Source organism: Sus scrofa, chromosome 12 (assembly GCF_000003025.6).
Source record: "Sus scrofa isolate TJ Tabasco breed Duroc chromosome 12, Sscrofa11.1, whole genome shotgun sequence".
Lineage (NCBI taxonomy): Eukaryota > Metazoa > Chordata > Mammalia > Artiodactyla > Suidae > Sus > Sus scrofa.
Window position 1 is genome coordinate 22,516,963 of NC_010454.4, and position 15,656 is coordinate 22,532,618.

Here is a 15,656-nt window from a genome sequence, read left to right on the forward strand (position 1 = left end):
GGCAGCCCTAGAGAAATAGGAAAGGCTCTTTATTAGCTTCCCTTAAGTCAGTCTAGGCTTCTGGCCCTACTCCTCATCCCCTTTAATGTACCTTTATTACCTCTCTTCATTACTTGGAGCCCAGAACTATTTCTGGCATTTTTACGTGAACACTTACTCACCATCAATCAACTCGATTTCCCTGTTCTAGTCCTTCAGGTTGTACTAGTTCTCTCTCTTAGACTTTATAGAAAAATTAATTCCTTATTTTCTTCTTTTCTTATGGGAGAATAAATTCTCACATTCCCAAGTGAATCTTCAGAGAGTTTCCCCAAATGCCTTATACCTCTGCTACTTGTAGGTCCTTGACAGTGATCATTAACTAATTAATAGTCTTAGCCTAGTAAAACACACTATAGCTCTGACAGAATAGAAAGTGAGACATAAAAACACGTAAAAAGACATAAAAGCACAAAATATGACAAAAAGACCTAATACCATCAGAAGATCCAGATCTTCATGGATTTTAGTACAATTTAGAAAGAGAACAAAAATTAGTAGTTACTTAGGTGTTCTCTGAAGTAGATAATAAAATAATTAATTACTATAGGAGAGGTCCTAGAAGGCCAACTCTTAGAGTTGATTGTTTCAGCCACTTTCCTGCTGCTAAGTAGCAGATAAACCTTGTGTGTTATGTGTGTTTTTTAACACAACATTTATTATTTTATTTGAAAAGGGCATGAAATTAGTTGCACAGGAGCAAAAGGAGTTAAAGATAGTCTTATGAGGATTCGTCATATGAGATAAATCATAGCTTAAAAGTTGCACTTGTCATGATGCTTTTTGTAATAGTTGGTGAATGAGCTGCTAAACTCTCCCCTCTTGGAACAGAGTCAGTATCAGTCTAGCTAGCCATCAATTGTTGGGTTTAAAAAAAATCCTTTACGTGTTCTTTAAAAAAAAAAAAAAAAAGCCTTAATGTGGTTATAATTTACATACCTTTAAATGTCCAATTCAATGATTTTTACAGAGTCGAGCAACTAGCACCATGCTTTAGAACGTTTCGATCACCCTAAGAACGTTCCTTGTACCTGTTTGCAGTCACTCCTCACTCTTGCTTCCATCCTCAGGCAACTACTAATTTGATTTTTTTGTCTCTGTAGACTTAACATTTCTAGACATCTCATATAAAAGGAATAATACAATATGTAGTCATTTGCTCTGGCTTCTTTCACTTGGCATAATATTTTAGAGTTTATCTGTGTTGTTGGATGTATCATTATCAGTATTTTGTTTGTCTTTATTTCTCAAGAGTATTCTGTTGTACTGATGAAGTACATTTTGTGTATCAGTTCACCAGTTGATGGACAGTCTGATTGTTTCCATATTTTGACTTTTATGAATAATCCTGCTGTGAACTTTATGTGCAAGTCTTTGTGTGGACATATATTTTTGTTTCTTTTAAATTGATCCCTAAGAGTGGAATTGCTGGGTGGTATGGTAAATTTATGTGTACTTTAATAAGAAACAGTCTAAATCTGGGATTGGCATATTCACACCATGGTATTTGGAATGACTGGCTAATGGGGACCTGCTGTATAGCATAGGGAACACTATCCAATATTCTGTGATCATCTATATGGGAAAAGAATCTGAAAAAGAATTGTGTGTATATGTATAATCAAGTCATTTTGTTGTGCAGTATACTTCAATAAAACTTTAAAAAATGAAACGAAAAACAAAACCCCCAAAAAGCCCATGTTAGGTGTTTTTTTTTTTTTTTTTTTTTTTTTTTTGTCTTTTTGCTATTTCTTTGGGCCAGTCCCACGGCATATGGAGGTTCCCAGGCTAGGGGTCCAATCGGAGCTGTAGCCATCGGCCTACGCCTGAGCCACAACAACGCAGGATCCAAGCCACGTCTGTAATCTACACCACAGCTCATGGCAATGCCGGATCATTAACCCACTGAGCAAGGGCAGGGACCGAACCCGCAACCTCATGGTTCCTAGTCGGATTCGTTAACCACTGCGCCACGGCGGGAACTCCCATGTTAGTTATTGATTGCAGTAAAACAACTTATCCCAAACCTTAGCAACTTAAAACAATATAAGTTTAATATCTCAGAAATAGAGACGCGCGGCTTATGTTGGTCCTTTGCTTCAGAGTCTCTCATAGGCTGCAGTCAAGGTGTTGACTCAGACTGTGGTCTCATCTGAAGGCTGGAGTAGGGCAGGATCAACTTCTAAATTCACTCATGTGCTTGTCAGGATTTACTTTCTTAAGGGTTTTTGGACTGAGCACCTTATTTTCTTACTATATGTTGGCCAGAAACTGCCTTCAGTTCCTTGCCATGTGGGCTGTCTAGCTTACTTCATCAGAGAAGCTCATGAGAAGCACCAGAGAAAGAAAGAGAGAGAGAAAGAGAAGATGAAAGCCACAGACTTTTATAATATAATACCAGAACTGATTTCCCATCACTTTTGCCATGTTCTGTTAATTGGAAGCTCATCTCCTAGGTCCACCCACATGCAAGGGAAGATTACACAAGGATATGAATACTAGGAATCAGAGATTATTGGGAACCATTTCAGAAGGCTGCCTACTACACTGCCAGACTTTTTCCCCAAATGGTTGCACCATTTTTCATTTCCACGAGCAGTGTAATAGGTTGGAATTTCTCCACATATTCACCAACACTCATTATTGTCTGACTTTTTGATGGCAGCTATTCCAGTGGCTCTGAAGAGGTATCTCATTGTGGTTTTAGCTTACATTTCTCTAATAACTAATGATGTTGAGCATCTTTTCACTTTCCTGTTGTTCATTTGTGTAATTTCTTTGGTGAAATGTCAATTCAAATATTTTTTGCTTTTTCTCATTGGGTTATTTGTCTTACTACTGAGTCGTAAGATATTTTCATTTATGAATCATGCTTTTGGTGTCAAATCTAAGAAATCAGTTCCAAGGTCACAAAGATATTATGTGTCAGGTACTTTGCTAGGGCTTCATATACATTATTTTGCCTAATTTAATTACTGTAACAACCCTGTTAGGCATAGATGTTATCATCATGGCACAAATAAGAAAATTCACAGAAGTCAAGTGACTTGCTGAGATCACACATCTTGTTAGTACAACTTGAACGTAGATTCAGTCTTACTCCAAAGTTCATGCCCTTTCATCAGAACTTAAAAAAAAAAAAAAAAAAAGCCGTTCAGGAGTTCCTGTCATGGCTTAGCAGTTAGCGAACCCGACTAGCATCCATGAGGATGTGGGTTCGATCCCTGGCTCACTCAGCCAGTTAAGGATCTGGCGTTGCCATGAGCTGTTGTGTAGGTTGCAGACGTGGCCTGGATCCCACGTTACTGTGGCTGTGGTGTAGGCCAGTGGCTACAGCTCTAATTGGACCCCTAGCCTGGGAACCTCTATATGCCTTGGCTGTGGGCCTAAAAAGAAAAAAAAAAAAAAGACCAAGACATTCAAATCTATTTTCAGTGGGCAAAATAAAAGTGAAATATGATATTATCCCTTCCTTATAATTATCAGTACTCATTCTGGTGCTATTTGAATACTATTGTTGGAAACCTCTATTTGTAATCATTGGAAGTTGACTTTTGAAATAGAGAAGAGCATCTATTCCAGTTTGTTGGCTAGGTTCCATCCAGTTTTATTCTGCCAGACAATATTCCCTCCACAGTTTCTGGTAGAGCTAGGACATATTTTTTGTTTGCAGCCTTGAAGTGTGTCACTGGGCAGCTGTTAAACAGTTATACTTTACCCCCAGGGACAAGCATATTCCAGTGACAAGATAGCTTATTCCCTTATGTGCTTTTAACATTGTGTATTCACCTAGGATATAAGTCAGTGCTGAGTTTCTTCCATGGTTTCTTAGTGCTCTAATTCCATTATTTGAAAACCAGAGAGAGGAGAATGGAGGAAGCAGAGAGAAAGACAAGTCCAAATGATATGTATCAGATGGTAAATTTTATATTATTTTGTACATTTTTGTTTTAATTAATGTTAAAAAGAGCAAGAATCTTCTAATTCTTAATCCTTATATTCATTTTCCTCTCTCCCAAGAATCCTTTGTACCCTTTGGGTCTGGCTGGTATACCTTAAGTTAGCAATGCAATTTATTTGTTTTCCTGTGCTGTAGCCTAATATGCTTAGGCAAAATTTTAATCTATGCAATATTTAGGAAACATATCCAACCTCAAGTTTGTACTTGAAGCAAAGAACAAATAGTTATTTATTCCTTCCTTCCTTCCTTCTTTGCTTCTTTCCTTCCTTCTGTTCATTGGGTAAGCAGTCACTGAACTGTGTGCCAAGAGATACTAAATATTAAGGGTGCTGGTGGAATGATATACAGACATTGACATCAAGGAGCCACTATGCAGAAGGGAAAACCAGGACTACCATAGGAGGAGCAGATTTGGAAAGTACAGAAGACAGAAACAATGAACTAGGTTGCAACTTGTTGAGTTACGAAACAAGTATAAGAAATCCAAGAGGAGTTCCCGTTGTGGCGCAGTGGTTAACGAATCCGACTAGGAACCATGAGGTTGCGGGTTCGGTCCCTGCCCTTGCTCAGTGGGTTAACGATCCGGCGTTGCTGTGAGCTGTGGTGTAGGTTGCAGACGCGGCTCGGATCCCGAGTTGCTATGGCTCTGGCATAGGCTGCTCGCTACAGCTCCAATTCGACCCCTAGCCTGGGAACCTCCATATGCTGCGGGAGCGGCCCAAGAAATAGCAACAACAACAACAACAACAACAACAACAACAACAACAACAAAGACAAAAAAAAAAAAGAAATCCAAGAGATGATTGGAAGTATTTGTAGAGCTCAGCAGGGAGCTCTAGGCTGGAAATACAGATTTGGGAGTCATTAGACCAAAAAAAAAAAAAAAAAAAAAAGTTGGATCAGGAGAATATGTAATGTGAAAAAACAAAAGTTTCAAGAAACAGGCCCCTGAAGACCATTGACATCCAGGAGATAGAGAAAAAGGAGTAAACATGGAAAATAAAAGAGGTAGGAATAGAATCAGGAATGAGTAGAGTTCAGAGAAGAGGTTCAAGAGGCAGGAACTGGTTACTGGCATCCTGTTACAAAGTAGCAGAGTAGGAAGGACAGAAGCCAGCCCAAACCAGCCAAAGAAGTCAACTGGAAGACTGGTTATCACTATGGGGCTTAGGGCTCTCTCTGATGTATCATGAGGAGAAACTGCATGCTACAGCTCAGCTTTAGATGGCTGTAGACAAGTTAGGGAATGGACCTGAAAATTGACTGACTTCTTTGGCTGGCCTTCTTATTATTAAATCGGTTCAGGCTGCCTAAGGAGTTCATTCATTCATTCAGTACCTACGATAAGTAGGCCCTCTGCAAAGCTCTAGGGTTACAAATATTACTAAAACTGGGCCCTTGCCTTGATGATACTTTTAATCTATATGGGAAATAAACCTGTTACTTATTGTATAGCACAGCATATACTATGTATACTGAGAGCTATTTATGCCCTGGATATACAAGACATTTTCATGCCTTCCGTTACCCATGATCCTGAGGTTAGTATTGTGACAGAATGTTTTTAACCAATTTAATTGTATTTGGATGACAAATTTTGCATTTTTCTAAGAATTATGTTTTAATCGTGCTTTAAATTTTTTTTTTTTTTTTTTTGGTCTTTTTGGCATTTCTTGGGCCGCTCTTGCGGCATATGGAGTTTCCCAGGCTAGGGGTCGAATCGGAGCTGTAGCCACCGGCCTACACCAGAGCCACAGCAACGCGGGATCCGAGCCACGTCTGCAACCTACACCACAGTTCATGGCAACACCGGATCCTTACCCCATTGAGCAAGGCCAGGGATCGAACCTGCAACCTCATGGTTCCTAGTCGGATTCATTAACCACTGCGCCACGACGGAAACTCCAATCATGCTTTAAGTTTTTTTAACTGAGTTCTGTTAAGAGAAAGAGCGAATATTCTATACAAGGGAATTACGAACGAAAAGCAAATTTTGTCTTCTGGATTTATAAGTGAATTATTTGCCAGAGGCATACTTTAGTCTATCTCTAGTATGTTTAGGCAACATCTAAAACTTTAACCTCTTTACATGTATTTTCAGTCATTATTTTTCAATGGAGAGCAGTTCTTTCTCAGAAGTTTAAAATAATAAATACATAGGTTAATCAATAGAAAAAGTTCATAGTCATAATGGACAGAAATGAAAAAATGCATTTGTATGCTTCTTTATAGTTTAGAAGGACCTTTCACACCCCGTATCGTTCAATCCGCACAACATATCAAGATAAAGAATTCACCTGGCCCCATGGTCACTGAAGAGCTTAGCCCAACTGTTCAGCTATAACCGTACCTACTGCTGATGTGTAGTATATGCCTGTTGTTAAAAATAATAAATCTCTCGTTCTAATGGGGAAGCCAAGAATTACCCTAAAATTATTAAGCAGAACTGTTTTTACTATTTTACTATTATGGCAATGAATGAGCTATTTGATAGATAATCCGACAAAGATTAATGTCATTAGTAAAATTGAGGGTGGCTTCTTTGCAACTGAAACTTTCTTCAAGTTTGCATTCCAATACTCTTGAATTTGAAGTGACATGATTCGATAATTATCAGTTTAGATTCTTTAAGGACAAATTTGAAAGTCTGATAAGAATATGTTTTAATGAGAACTTAAACCAAATCAAATATTGTCCCAACTGCTACCTCTTATTTCATTGCTCTTGAAAGATATTAATATTTTATCTCTTATTAGTCTGATTTACCCTTTCCAGTTTTTCCCTAATTTTAAAATAGATGTTTTTAAAGTTGCTAGATGGCTATCATTTTTAAATTTTAAAAGAAGAGAAAAGTGAAAACATAATGGACGCTATAAATCAATGACCAAAAGTTTTGTTTTTATTAAAGATTTATAGCTTTACTGGTCAGAAAATACCAAAACTTCTTATTCTTTATTTCTCAAAATATTGTTGGCTTTTCTCCCTCTTCACTCTACACATAAAAATGTAAATTAGAAATGAAAATGACCCATAATTTCAGGGTTCTCGTTCGTAATACAAAGAAGCCGTTGTGGGAAAGAAGTACAGACATTAATTTATAAGGAAAACTGTTCTAGTTAATCTATTTGTGTTATGTTGGGTGATAGCAACAAACTCTGTAGACTAAATACCTACAATACATATATCTCCCGTTTTGCTCTTTAGTGCTTCAGCTTCTAAATCCTATTAACAGCTGTCAAAACCTGGTAAACTATTTAGATGCTTTCACAATTTGTTTAATTGGATAGTTAGAAAATGGCATACTAGAAAAGCCCACCCACCCCCCTTTCTTTTAGCCTGGCTGAACATCTGTAGCATTAGGGCCTCATTATCTCTGAATTGGCATAGCAAATCAGTGGCATCATTAAAATGCCACATTAAGATGATTAAGCTTCTTTGTTATCCAGTTGACTTTTGCATGTGCTGAGGATTTCATGGTTATGACCCCCAATCTTTGTAAAACACTTAAACAACATCACCCTTTTGTGTCTTCCCTGTCTAACAGCCGCTATCTCGTTTGTCCCTTCTCACCCTATTTCTGGCACACTTGAGGCTATGACTCCCACCTTTGTCCTCCTTTGAGTTGGATGCTGGGATCTCATAGTTCAGAGTGGAAATTCAAAACCCTGCTTTCTACACTGAGACATTCATACGAAAAGCATGCTACCCAAGACACCCAAGTTGCCTGTTCTGTTTGCCATCTTTGACAGGCTCTTCTCTCCAACTGAGCATTTTATGTGCCTGTAAAAACAAACTGAGGCACAGTTGGCAGAGACTGCTATTGCCCCTGAAGGATTTAGATGTTGGATCCTTTCCAAGACCCATTGTTTTTGCAGTGTCTCAGGTGAAACCAAAAATGTCTACTCTGGAGTGCAAGCCTTTCATGTGATAACCATCACCCCAGGAAATGAAACCATGTGCATCAGCCCCCGTGAGCCAAGCCTTTGTTCTCTTCAGCCTACAAAATTCTCTCTGGGGGGTGTGTGTGTGTTAGTGTGTGTCATCTTCCTAAGAGGCCTCCAGAACATAGACAAAAATAGGAGCAATTGTACCCCAGAGTAGCTCCTTTCAAAAGAACTTCACTTAATCTAATTTTCTATGGGTTAGATTCAATTTAGACATCTTTCCCCCACCTCTGGGAATGTTTAGCAATTACCTTTATCAGCAATTTGTGATTTGATATGTTCCTTTTTCTGAAAGCTCAATTATAAAAAATTTACTCAGGAAGACTTTAACATTTTTTATTATGAAATATACATGCAAAAAGGCAAATATAATTACATGTATCAAGCATAATAACAAAACAAGCATCCATGGACCCACCACCTGGCTGAAGAGATAAAATATTGCTAGTGCCTATGAAAATTCTTGATAGCCTGTTAAGTGGCAATTTAAGTCATGTGTCTCAGAAACCTGATACATATGATAAGATACTGAATTTACAAAACTAAAATGGGAGGTGATTCACATTACAAAAAGTCTGTTCACTTTACAAAAGATTTCAGGATACTGTGGGCCGCTCCTTAAGTATATTCAAGTATTTGATGCCAAATCTTTAAGATTTTATGCTTTTATTAACTGTTCAGGTGTTGCCAGTCACAGACAACTGAAAATCAAGGACAAATGAAAATAAACATCTCTGAATGTATAGTGTAAATCTCCGGGACAATATTACTGGTTTTACATGTAGCGTTTTATGAGCACAGAAACAGGAGAATTTTTTTTCTAGTTTAGGGTATCAGGAAGACTTCACAGAAGAAATGACATTTAAACAGTTTCTGGAAATTTGAATAGAATCTTGATGTGGGACAGGGCATTTTAGGTGAAGGAACACTGGAGAAGAGGCTTGGAAAACTGCACTTAGTAAGACTGCAACTGTGCTTCTAAAACTTTAATGTGTCTACGAATCTTTGAGGGAGCAAAAAAGGAAAAAAGAAAAAGAATCCTTGGCGATTTGTTAAAATGCAAAATCCGATCCGGAGCTCTGGGGTGAGGCCTGAGAGTCTGCATGCCTAACGAGCTCCCTGGGGATGCTGAAACTGCTGATCCAATGACCTCACTTTGCAAGGTTCTACTCTGAAGAGAAGAAGGATTCGGAGTTCCCACTGTGCCTCAGCAGAAATGAACCCAACTAGCATCCATGAGGATGTGAGTTCCATCCCTGGCCTCCCTCAGTGGGTTAAGGATCCGACGTTGTTGTGAGCTGTGGCATAGGTCGCAGACACAGCTTGAATCTGGCGTTGCTGTGTCCGTGGTATAGGCTGGCAGCTGTAGCTCAGATTGCACCCCTAGCCTGGGAACTTTCATATGCCGTGGGTGCGGACCGGGGGGGAAAAAAAAAAAGAGGTAGGAGGATTCAAAGAGTCTCGGGAGAAATTAGATGATCAAGTTAGCTTGGGGCAGGTACTGGGCAGGCCCTTGAATGTCTCACTAAGGAATTTAGATTTTATTCTATAAACAAAATGAAATCATTGAAAGCTTCCGAACAAAGGTTTTAGTGCTACAGGATGGTTAATCTGGCAGTAGGATATAGTCTATTGAGTTCACATACACTGCAGACCAGCTGGGAGGTTAACATAGTGGCGTATTGATGTACTAAGTATTTATCGTGCATATACTTTACGCAGAGCACCGTGTTGAATTCTAGAGCAGCCGTTCTCAGACTCCATTGTGCATAAAACTTACCTAGAGAGCATTTTAAAATTTTTATTTGTTTGTTTTTATTAAAGAATAGTTGATTTGCTTTGTTGGAGAGCATGTTTTCTAATGTATGTTTCCAGTCTCCACACCCAGATGAGTAGATCTACAGCGGAACCCCCCAAATTTCTATTTTGAAACCCTGCCACTTCTGGTCTTACAGATAGAGGACAAGCAGTGACATAGGGGATACTGAGTTAAAAACAAAAACAAACTTGTAGAGCTTCTGACCTCAGACAGCTTCCGTATCCATACGGGAGGTGAGGTGCGTTTGCAAGTAACTCAGAGAAAGAAGGGACAGGTTATTTTGCAGCTGGGGAATCAAGGAAGGCATAGTGGGGGAAAGGGCATTATTAGTTTGGCTTTAAATGATGTATAGGATTTGGACCTGTGACAATGTTGGGGGAGAGACCTTTTAGGCAGTAGAAAGAATAAAAGGAGGAATACTCAGAAGTTGTTTATTAAATAAAAAATGAACACAGAGGTTTACTGTATAGCACAGAGGACTACAGTCAATATCTTGTAATAAACTATAATGGAAAAGAATCAGAAAAAAAGTTGTTTAGTTAGGTTAAAGATATCTGAATATTCAGAATCAACATGACAAAGACACTTGGGGCCAGATACTGAAACGTCTTTCAAATTCTTTGTTTCTGAGTTTGGATTTTATTTTGTTGGCAGCAGAAAATATTGGCGAATTTGGACAGTGTCATGATATGACCAGAGTTAGAGTTTACCGTCTGGTGGCAGAGTCTAGATGGGCTGGAAAGGAGAGAAAGAAGGCAGGGAGAACAATGTAGAGGCTACTACAGTGGAGTGTGAGGAGAGCAATCAGGGCCTGAGATTTAGGATAATGGCTGTGCAAAATAATGAGGAGGAGACTCAGAGTGGATCGAGGGTACAAAACAGAACCAATGGGGAGTTCCCTTGTGGCACAGCAGGTTAAAGATCTGGTGTTGTCGCTGCAGCTGCTTGGGTCACCGCTTGTGGCACAGGTTTGATCCCTGACTGGGGAACTTCCGCATGCCATGGATGCAAGCACCACAATAAAATAGAACCCATTGGTGATTAAATATGAGGCACCAACAAGAAGAAGGAAAGAGGACTGTAAAGATTCTAGCCTGAGCAACTGTGAAGGTACCCAGGAGGCCTTTAGGAACAGAGGATTGAAGAAGGCGCGAGAGATTACACCCAGAGATAGATATTTCAGGAGCAATCATATAACATGCTAGTTGAAGCCTGGAGAGTGGATGAAATCACCATGGGGAGGGGATGTTGAGGGAAGCAAAACGAGGGTTAAGGACAGTATTTAGGAGGCAGAGGGAGGAAAAGGAGCTAGAAAGAAGCAATCAGAAAGGTGAGGAAAGAAGAATACAGTAGGAATACGGAAGAACAAGGAGTGCTGGTCAAGAGCGTCAGGGGCTTCAGAGAAGTTGGGGAGAGTGACACACACAAGACCATTGGGCATAGGACTCGGGAGATTATTGGTGATCTTCAGGGCAGCAGATTGAGTGAATTATGGAGGCAGAAGCCTGATTACAAGGAATTTTGTTTGGAGAATGTAGAGACAGTAAGACAAAAGTATAGATTACTTTTGGAGTTGCCCTCATGGCTTAGCGGTTGGCGATCCCAACTAGCATCCGTGAGGACATGGGTTCAATCCCTGGCCTTGCTCAGTGGGTTAAGGATCCAGCATTGCTGTGAGCTATGGTGTAGGTCACAGATGTGGCTTGAATCCCGAGTTGCCGTGACTGTGGCGTAGGCCTGCAGCTTCGGCTCTGATGGGACCTCTAGCCTGGGAACCTCCATATGCCACGGGTGCGGCCCTAAAAAGACAAAAAAAAAGGAAAAAAAAGTATAGATGACTTTTGTATTCAATCTATCTAGAAAGGAATGTCGAGAGAGGATGAGTTTCCGTATGATGGTGTGAGAAGCTGAACTAAATTGCAAAGGGAATAGAAAAGAGGAATTGGCATCTAGAGAGCCTGAGGCCATAGAATCTGTAGAGTCCTAGAGGCTGATGCGATACAGAGATTGGAAGGAAAAGGATTCCAGTTTCAAGACTTGGAAACTGGAAGAAGGAAGATGCCATGTACCTATCAAGGTGTCAAAAATGAGAAGCAAGTTTGGGTTCAAAGATGACAAGTTTGACTTTAGATATGTTTATTAATACTTTCAAGGGATTCTACGTAGAATCCCCCCTCCCCCATTTCCTCTACTCCAATAAGTCTTCCTCCCAAGGAGTGGAATGAATCTCTTTCTCAGAGCAGACGAGAGTTCTTTTCTGGTAGTTTTGGTGGACTATAGTCAGAGGCTGGGTGCTAAGCCAGTTGGAGCCTGGGTGCTAAGCTAATCTCTCAGGAATCCCTTTCGTATCTTAGATACTAATGTATGCTCACATTCAACTCTGTTTATCTCCACATGGTAAGCCATAAAGAATTGTTGATCCCCAGTGACCATTCAGAGAGGCCATCCGGGTCTTTTATCTAAAACCGGTAAAACTCCAAGGGCAAACCAGTAACTGTACCAGGAGGTCTTTTGGTCCAGTAAATCCAAGGGACTTCCTTAATGCATGACTCTTCTGCATTCCCTTAGGGCGCTGGGTGTCAAATACTGAATACTGACTTCCTCGCTTTACAGTTAAATCCTAAAGACAAAATTCAAGAATTTATTTTGAGCCAGGTCAGTGTAGCATTGAGTTCTAGGTCAAGCCCATTTAGAGCCAAAATCCTGAGAGGAGCAACCCCTCTTAGGTCTTGTGTTTTCAGAAAGACCCAAAACGTTGACCTTACTGGTTTTTCATTGTCACTGACCATGGAATGGACTGCATCTGTTCATATTAACGTTTTATAACCAAAATGAAAAGGATCCTTTTCAGCTAGCCCTTTCTTATATGCTGTTTTTGGTTTTCAGTAGCTGTAGTTTTCCGTTGAGGTTCTTTTAAACGCCTACATGCAAACTGAAGAGCACTCAAGCTTTAGTGGGATATCACCCACAGCTGGAGTGATGGAGGAAGGGAGGCGGGTACAAGCCTCAGGTGCATCCTTCTCTTTTAAAAAATTTAAAAAGTCAAAACCCAAAGTACCTCCGAAAGCAGGTAGGATGGGTCCAGCGAAGAAGAAAATGAACCTCTTACCATGTAGAAGTTGGATATCAATTCCTATATAACCCAGATGCATAGGATGGCAAATTTGGAAGGTGTTGGATGTTTCCCGCAGCCCATGTCTCTTCTAAACAAAGAGTGAAAGGTTGTGAACCATGAACCGTGGTGAGAAGCAGTGGAACAGTGTTGCAGCAATGGCTCCTCTGTCGGTGGTTAGGCCCTGTCTTGCTCTATTAAGCAAACACAGTTAATATAGATGAAAGGTAACCTTGATAGAAGTGAAAATTGAAACTCGAGTTGAAGGTAGCAAGCCAGGCACAGCTGCAGTTATAACTTCCTCCTATGTGGCAGCAGGAGCTGCACTTACGGGGTGGTGTTTGGAAGGGATGTAGTTTTCTAAAATAGCTTTTCTTCCGAGTGTTTTGGTTTGTAACATCTACACCATTGGTAGGGGTGTGTGGAATGCGATGTTAAGGAGCAAATTAGACTTTATGTGTCAGAGTGTGAGGGCAGATCCAAGTTGAGTGTTCTAATTACATGTCTGCTATTAACTGGCTGTCTAACCTTGGATAGCTCACCAAAAGCATCTCTGTCCCTGGATTTCCATATCTGAAAAACAAGGGTGGGATTAGATGATCTCTAAATTCCCTTCCAGCCCTGAGATTCCATTGACTTGTGATTCCTCATGGAGCGTTATAATTTCCAATTTCTATGAAAGAACTTTTTTAAAAGTAAGCATTTATGCAGCGTGTTTTATATATGAAAAATCACTTATAAATATTTATTATTACTGCATCAGGCAAATATTTAGGTTTTCTTAGGGTCAGTACGTAAATTTGCCTTCTTCATTTTTTTTTTCTTTTGCTTTTTAGGGCCACACCCGTAGCATATGTAGGTTCCCAGGCTAGGGGTCAAATCGGAGCTACAGCTGCCGGCCTGCGCCACAGCCACAGCAATGTCAGACCTGAGCAGCATCTGTGACCTACACCACAGCTCATAGCAACGCCAGATCCTTAACCCGCTGAGTGAGGCCAGGGATCAAACCCAAAACTTCATGGTTCCTAGTCAGATTTGTTTCCGCTGCACCACGATGGGAACTCTTTTTTTTTTTTTTTTTTTTTTTTGGCCTTCTTCATTTCTTATGTTCTTCAGTTTGAGAGTGTTGCAACACTCAGCGTTCCCCCAGTGGTGCAACAGACTAAGGATCCAGCATTGCTGCAACTTTGGCATAAGTCACAGCTGCAGCTTGGATTCCAGCCCTGGCCTGGGAACTTTCATATGCTGCAAGTGCAGGGAAAAAACAAAAAACAAAAACCTTGCAACTCTAAAGATGGTACTTGGCCAGCCAAGTTCACTTGGGTCAAGCCTTCCTCTCCTATCCAGTTCTGCAATTCTAGGATCTTGAGTTTAGCCCTCCCTCACTTGGGTACCGGTGCCCTTCCCCTTGCTTAGGTGGAGGTCCATTTACCTGTGTCAATGAAAGTGACTCCTTAGAAGCTTATGTTAAAGAATTAGTTCTCCTTTTATCTTTCTCAACAGTATTTCACTAGTACTGCCAGCTTCCTCTACATTCAATGTAGTCTCTTTATCAGTTCCAAGAGAGATAGAGAGATAAGACTCATGTCAGCAGTTCATATACATGGAAGGGGAAGAGGCAGAGCATGGCTTAAAATCATAAAAAACGTGTTAACGATTCAATTCTCAGTCTTAGTGGCTTAAATTGGATGTAAGGAAGAATTAAACCAGTATTTTCTTCTTGAAACCAAAGAGCACATCCCCTTGCCTTTTAACTGCAGCCACCAAAAAAGGTACTAGATCTGAGAACCTTTTTTCTCCCCTGGTACTGGAAAATTGCTTCAAAATGGCTTTTTTTTTTTTTTTTTTTTGGAGTTCCCATTGTGGCGCAGAGGACACAAATCCAACTAGGAACCATGAGGTTGCAGGTTCGATCCCTGGCCTCGCTTATTGGGTTAGGGATCTGGTGTTGTCATGAGCTGTGGTATAGGTTGCAGACGTGGCTCAGATCCCACGTTGCTGTGGCTGTGGTGTAGGCTGGCAGCTGCAGGTTCGATTCGACCCCTAGCCTGGGAACCTCCATATGCCACAGGTACAGCCCTAAAAGGACAAAAAGACCAAAAAAAAAAAAAAAAAAAGGTTTTTTTTCATAGTTGCTTTGAGCAGTCATAGCTAAAATCTACTATCTCTAATTTTCTGGATGGCCTAAAATGCTGTCCTCTGTGTGTGTGTGTGTGTGTGTGTGTGTGTGTGTGTGTGTGTGTTCCATGACTGTGGTTCTGTGGTTCTGAATTCACATAAGGAGCCATCATCCTAATGGTGTTTTCTTGTTTCGTAGATGTACTATATCGTTAGCTCCATTTGGTTTTTAATTGTCAGTTGTGGGTCTCTGCTCTTTGAGCTGCTTTGTTCGCTCCAAACACAATCATTGTTCATTTCTTGCATTTTCCTCCCTGCAGATGATTCAATGAAAGTGAAAGATGAATACAGTGAAAGGGACGAGAATGTCCTAAAGCCAGAGCCCATGGGAAATGCAGAAGAGCCTGAAATTCCTTACAGCTATTCAAGAGAATATAATGAATATGAAAACATTAAGTTGGAGAGACACGTTGTCTCGTATGATGGTAGCAGGCCAACCAGTGGCAAGATGAACTGCGATGTGTGTGGGTTATCCTGCATTAGCTTCAATGTCTTAATGGTTCATAAGCGGAGCCACACTGGTAAATAGTCTCCTTCATCTATTCTTTTGATGTGTCCTAATGCAGCTACGTGAGAGGAAAAAAAAAATGGAATTTAGGACTT

General features: G+C 40.3%; 1 protein-coding gene across 2 annotated transcripts in view; it reads left to right on the forward strand.

Annotated features, from left to right (window-relative positions):
• The window catches only part of IKZF3 (IKAROS family zinc finger 3), a 95,935-nt gene that overhangs the window by 50,577 nt on the left and 29,702 nt on the right, over positions 1–15,656 (forward strand). For both annotated transcript variants that reach the window (XM_005653923.3, XM_021067034.1), the window contains exon 4: positions 15,314–15,574. In XM_005653923.3, coding sequence (XP_005653980.1) covers positions 15,314–15,574 — 261 coding nt within the window. The remainder of the gene's footprint in view (positions 1–15,313; positions 15,575–15,656) is intronic.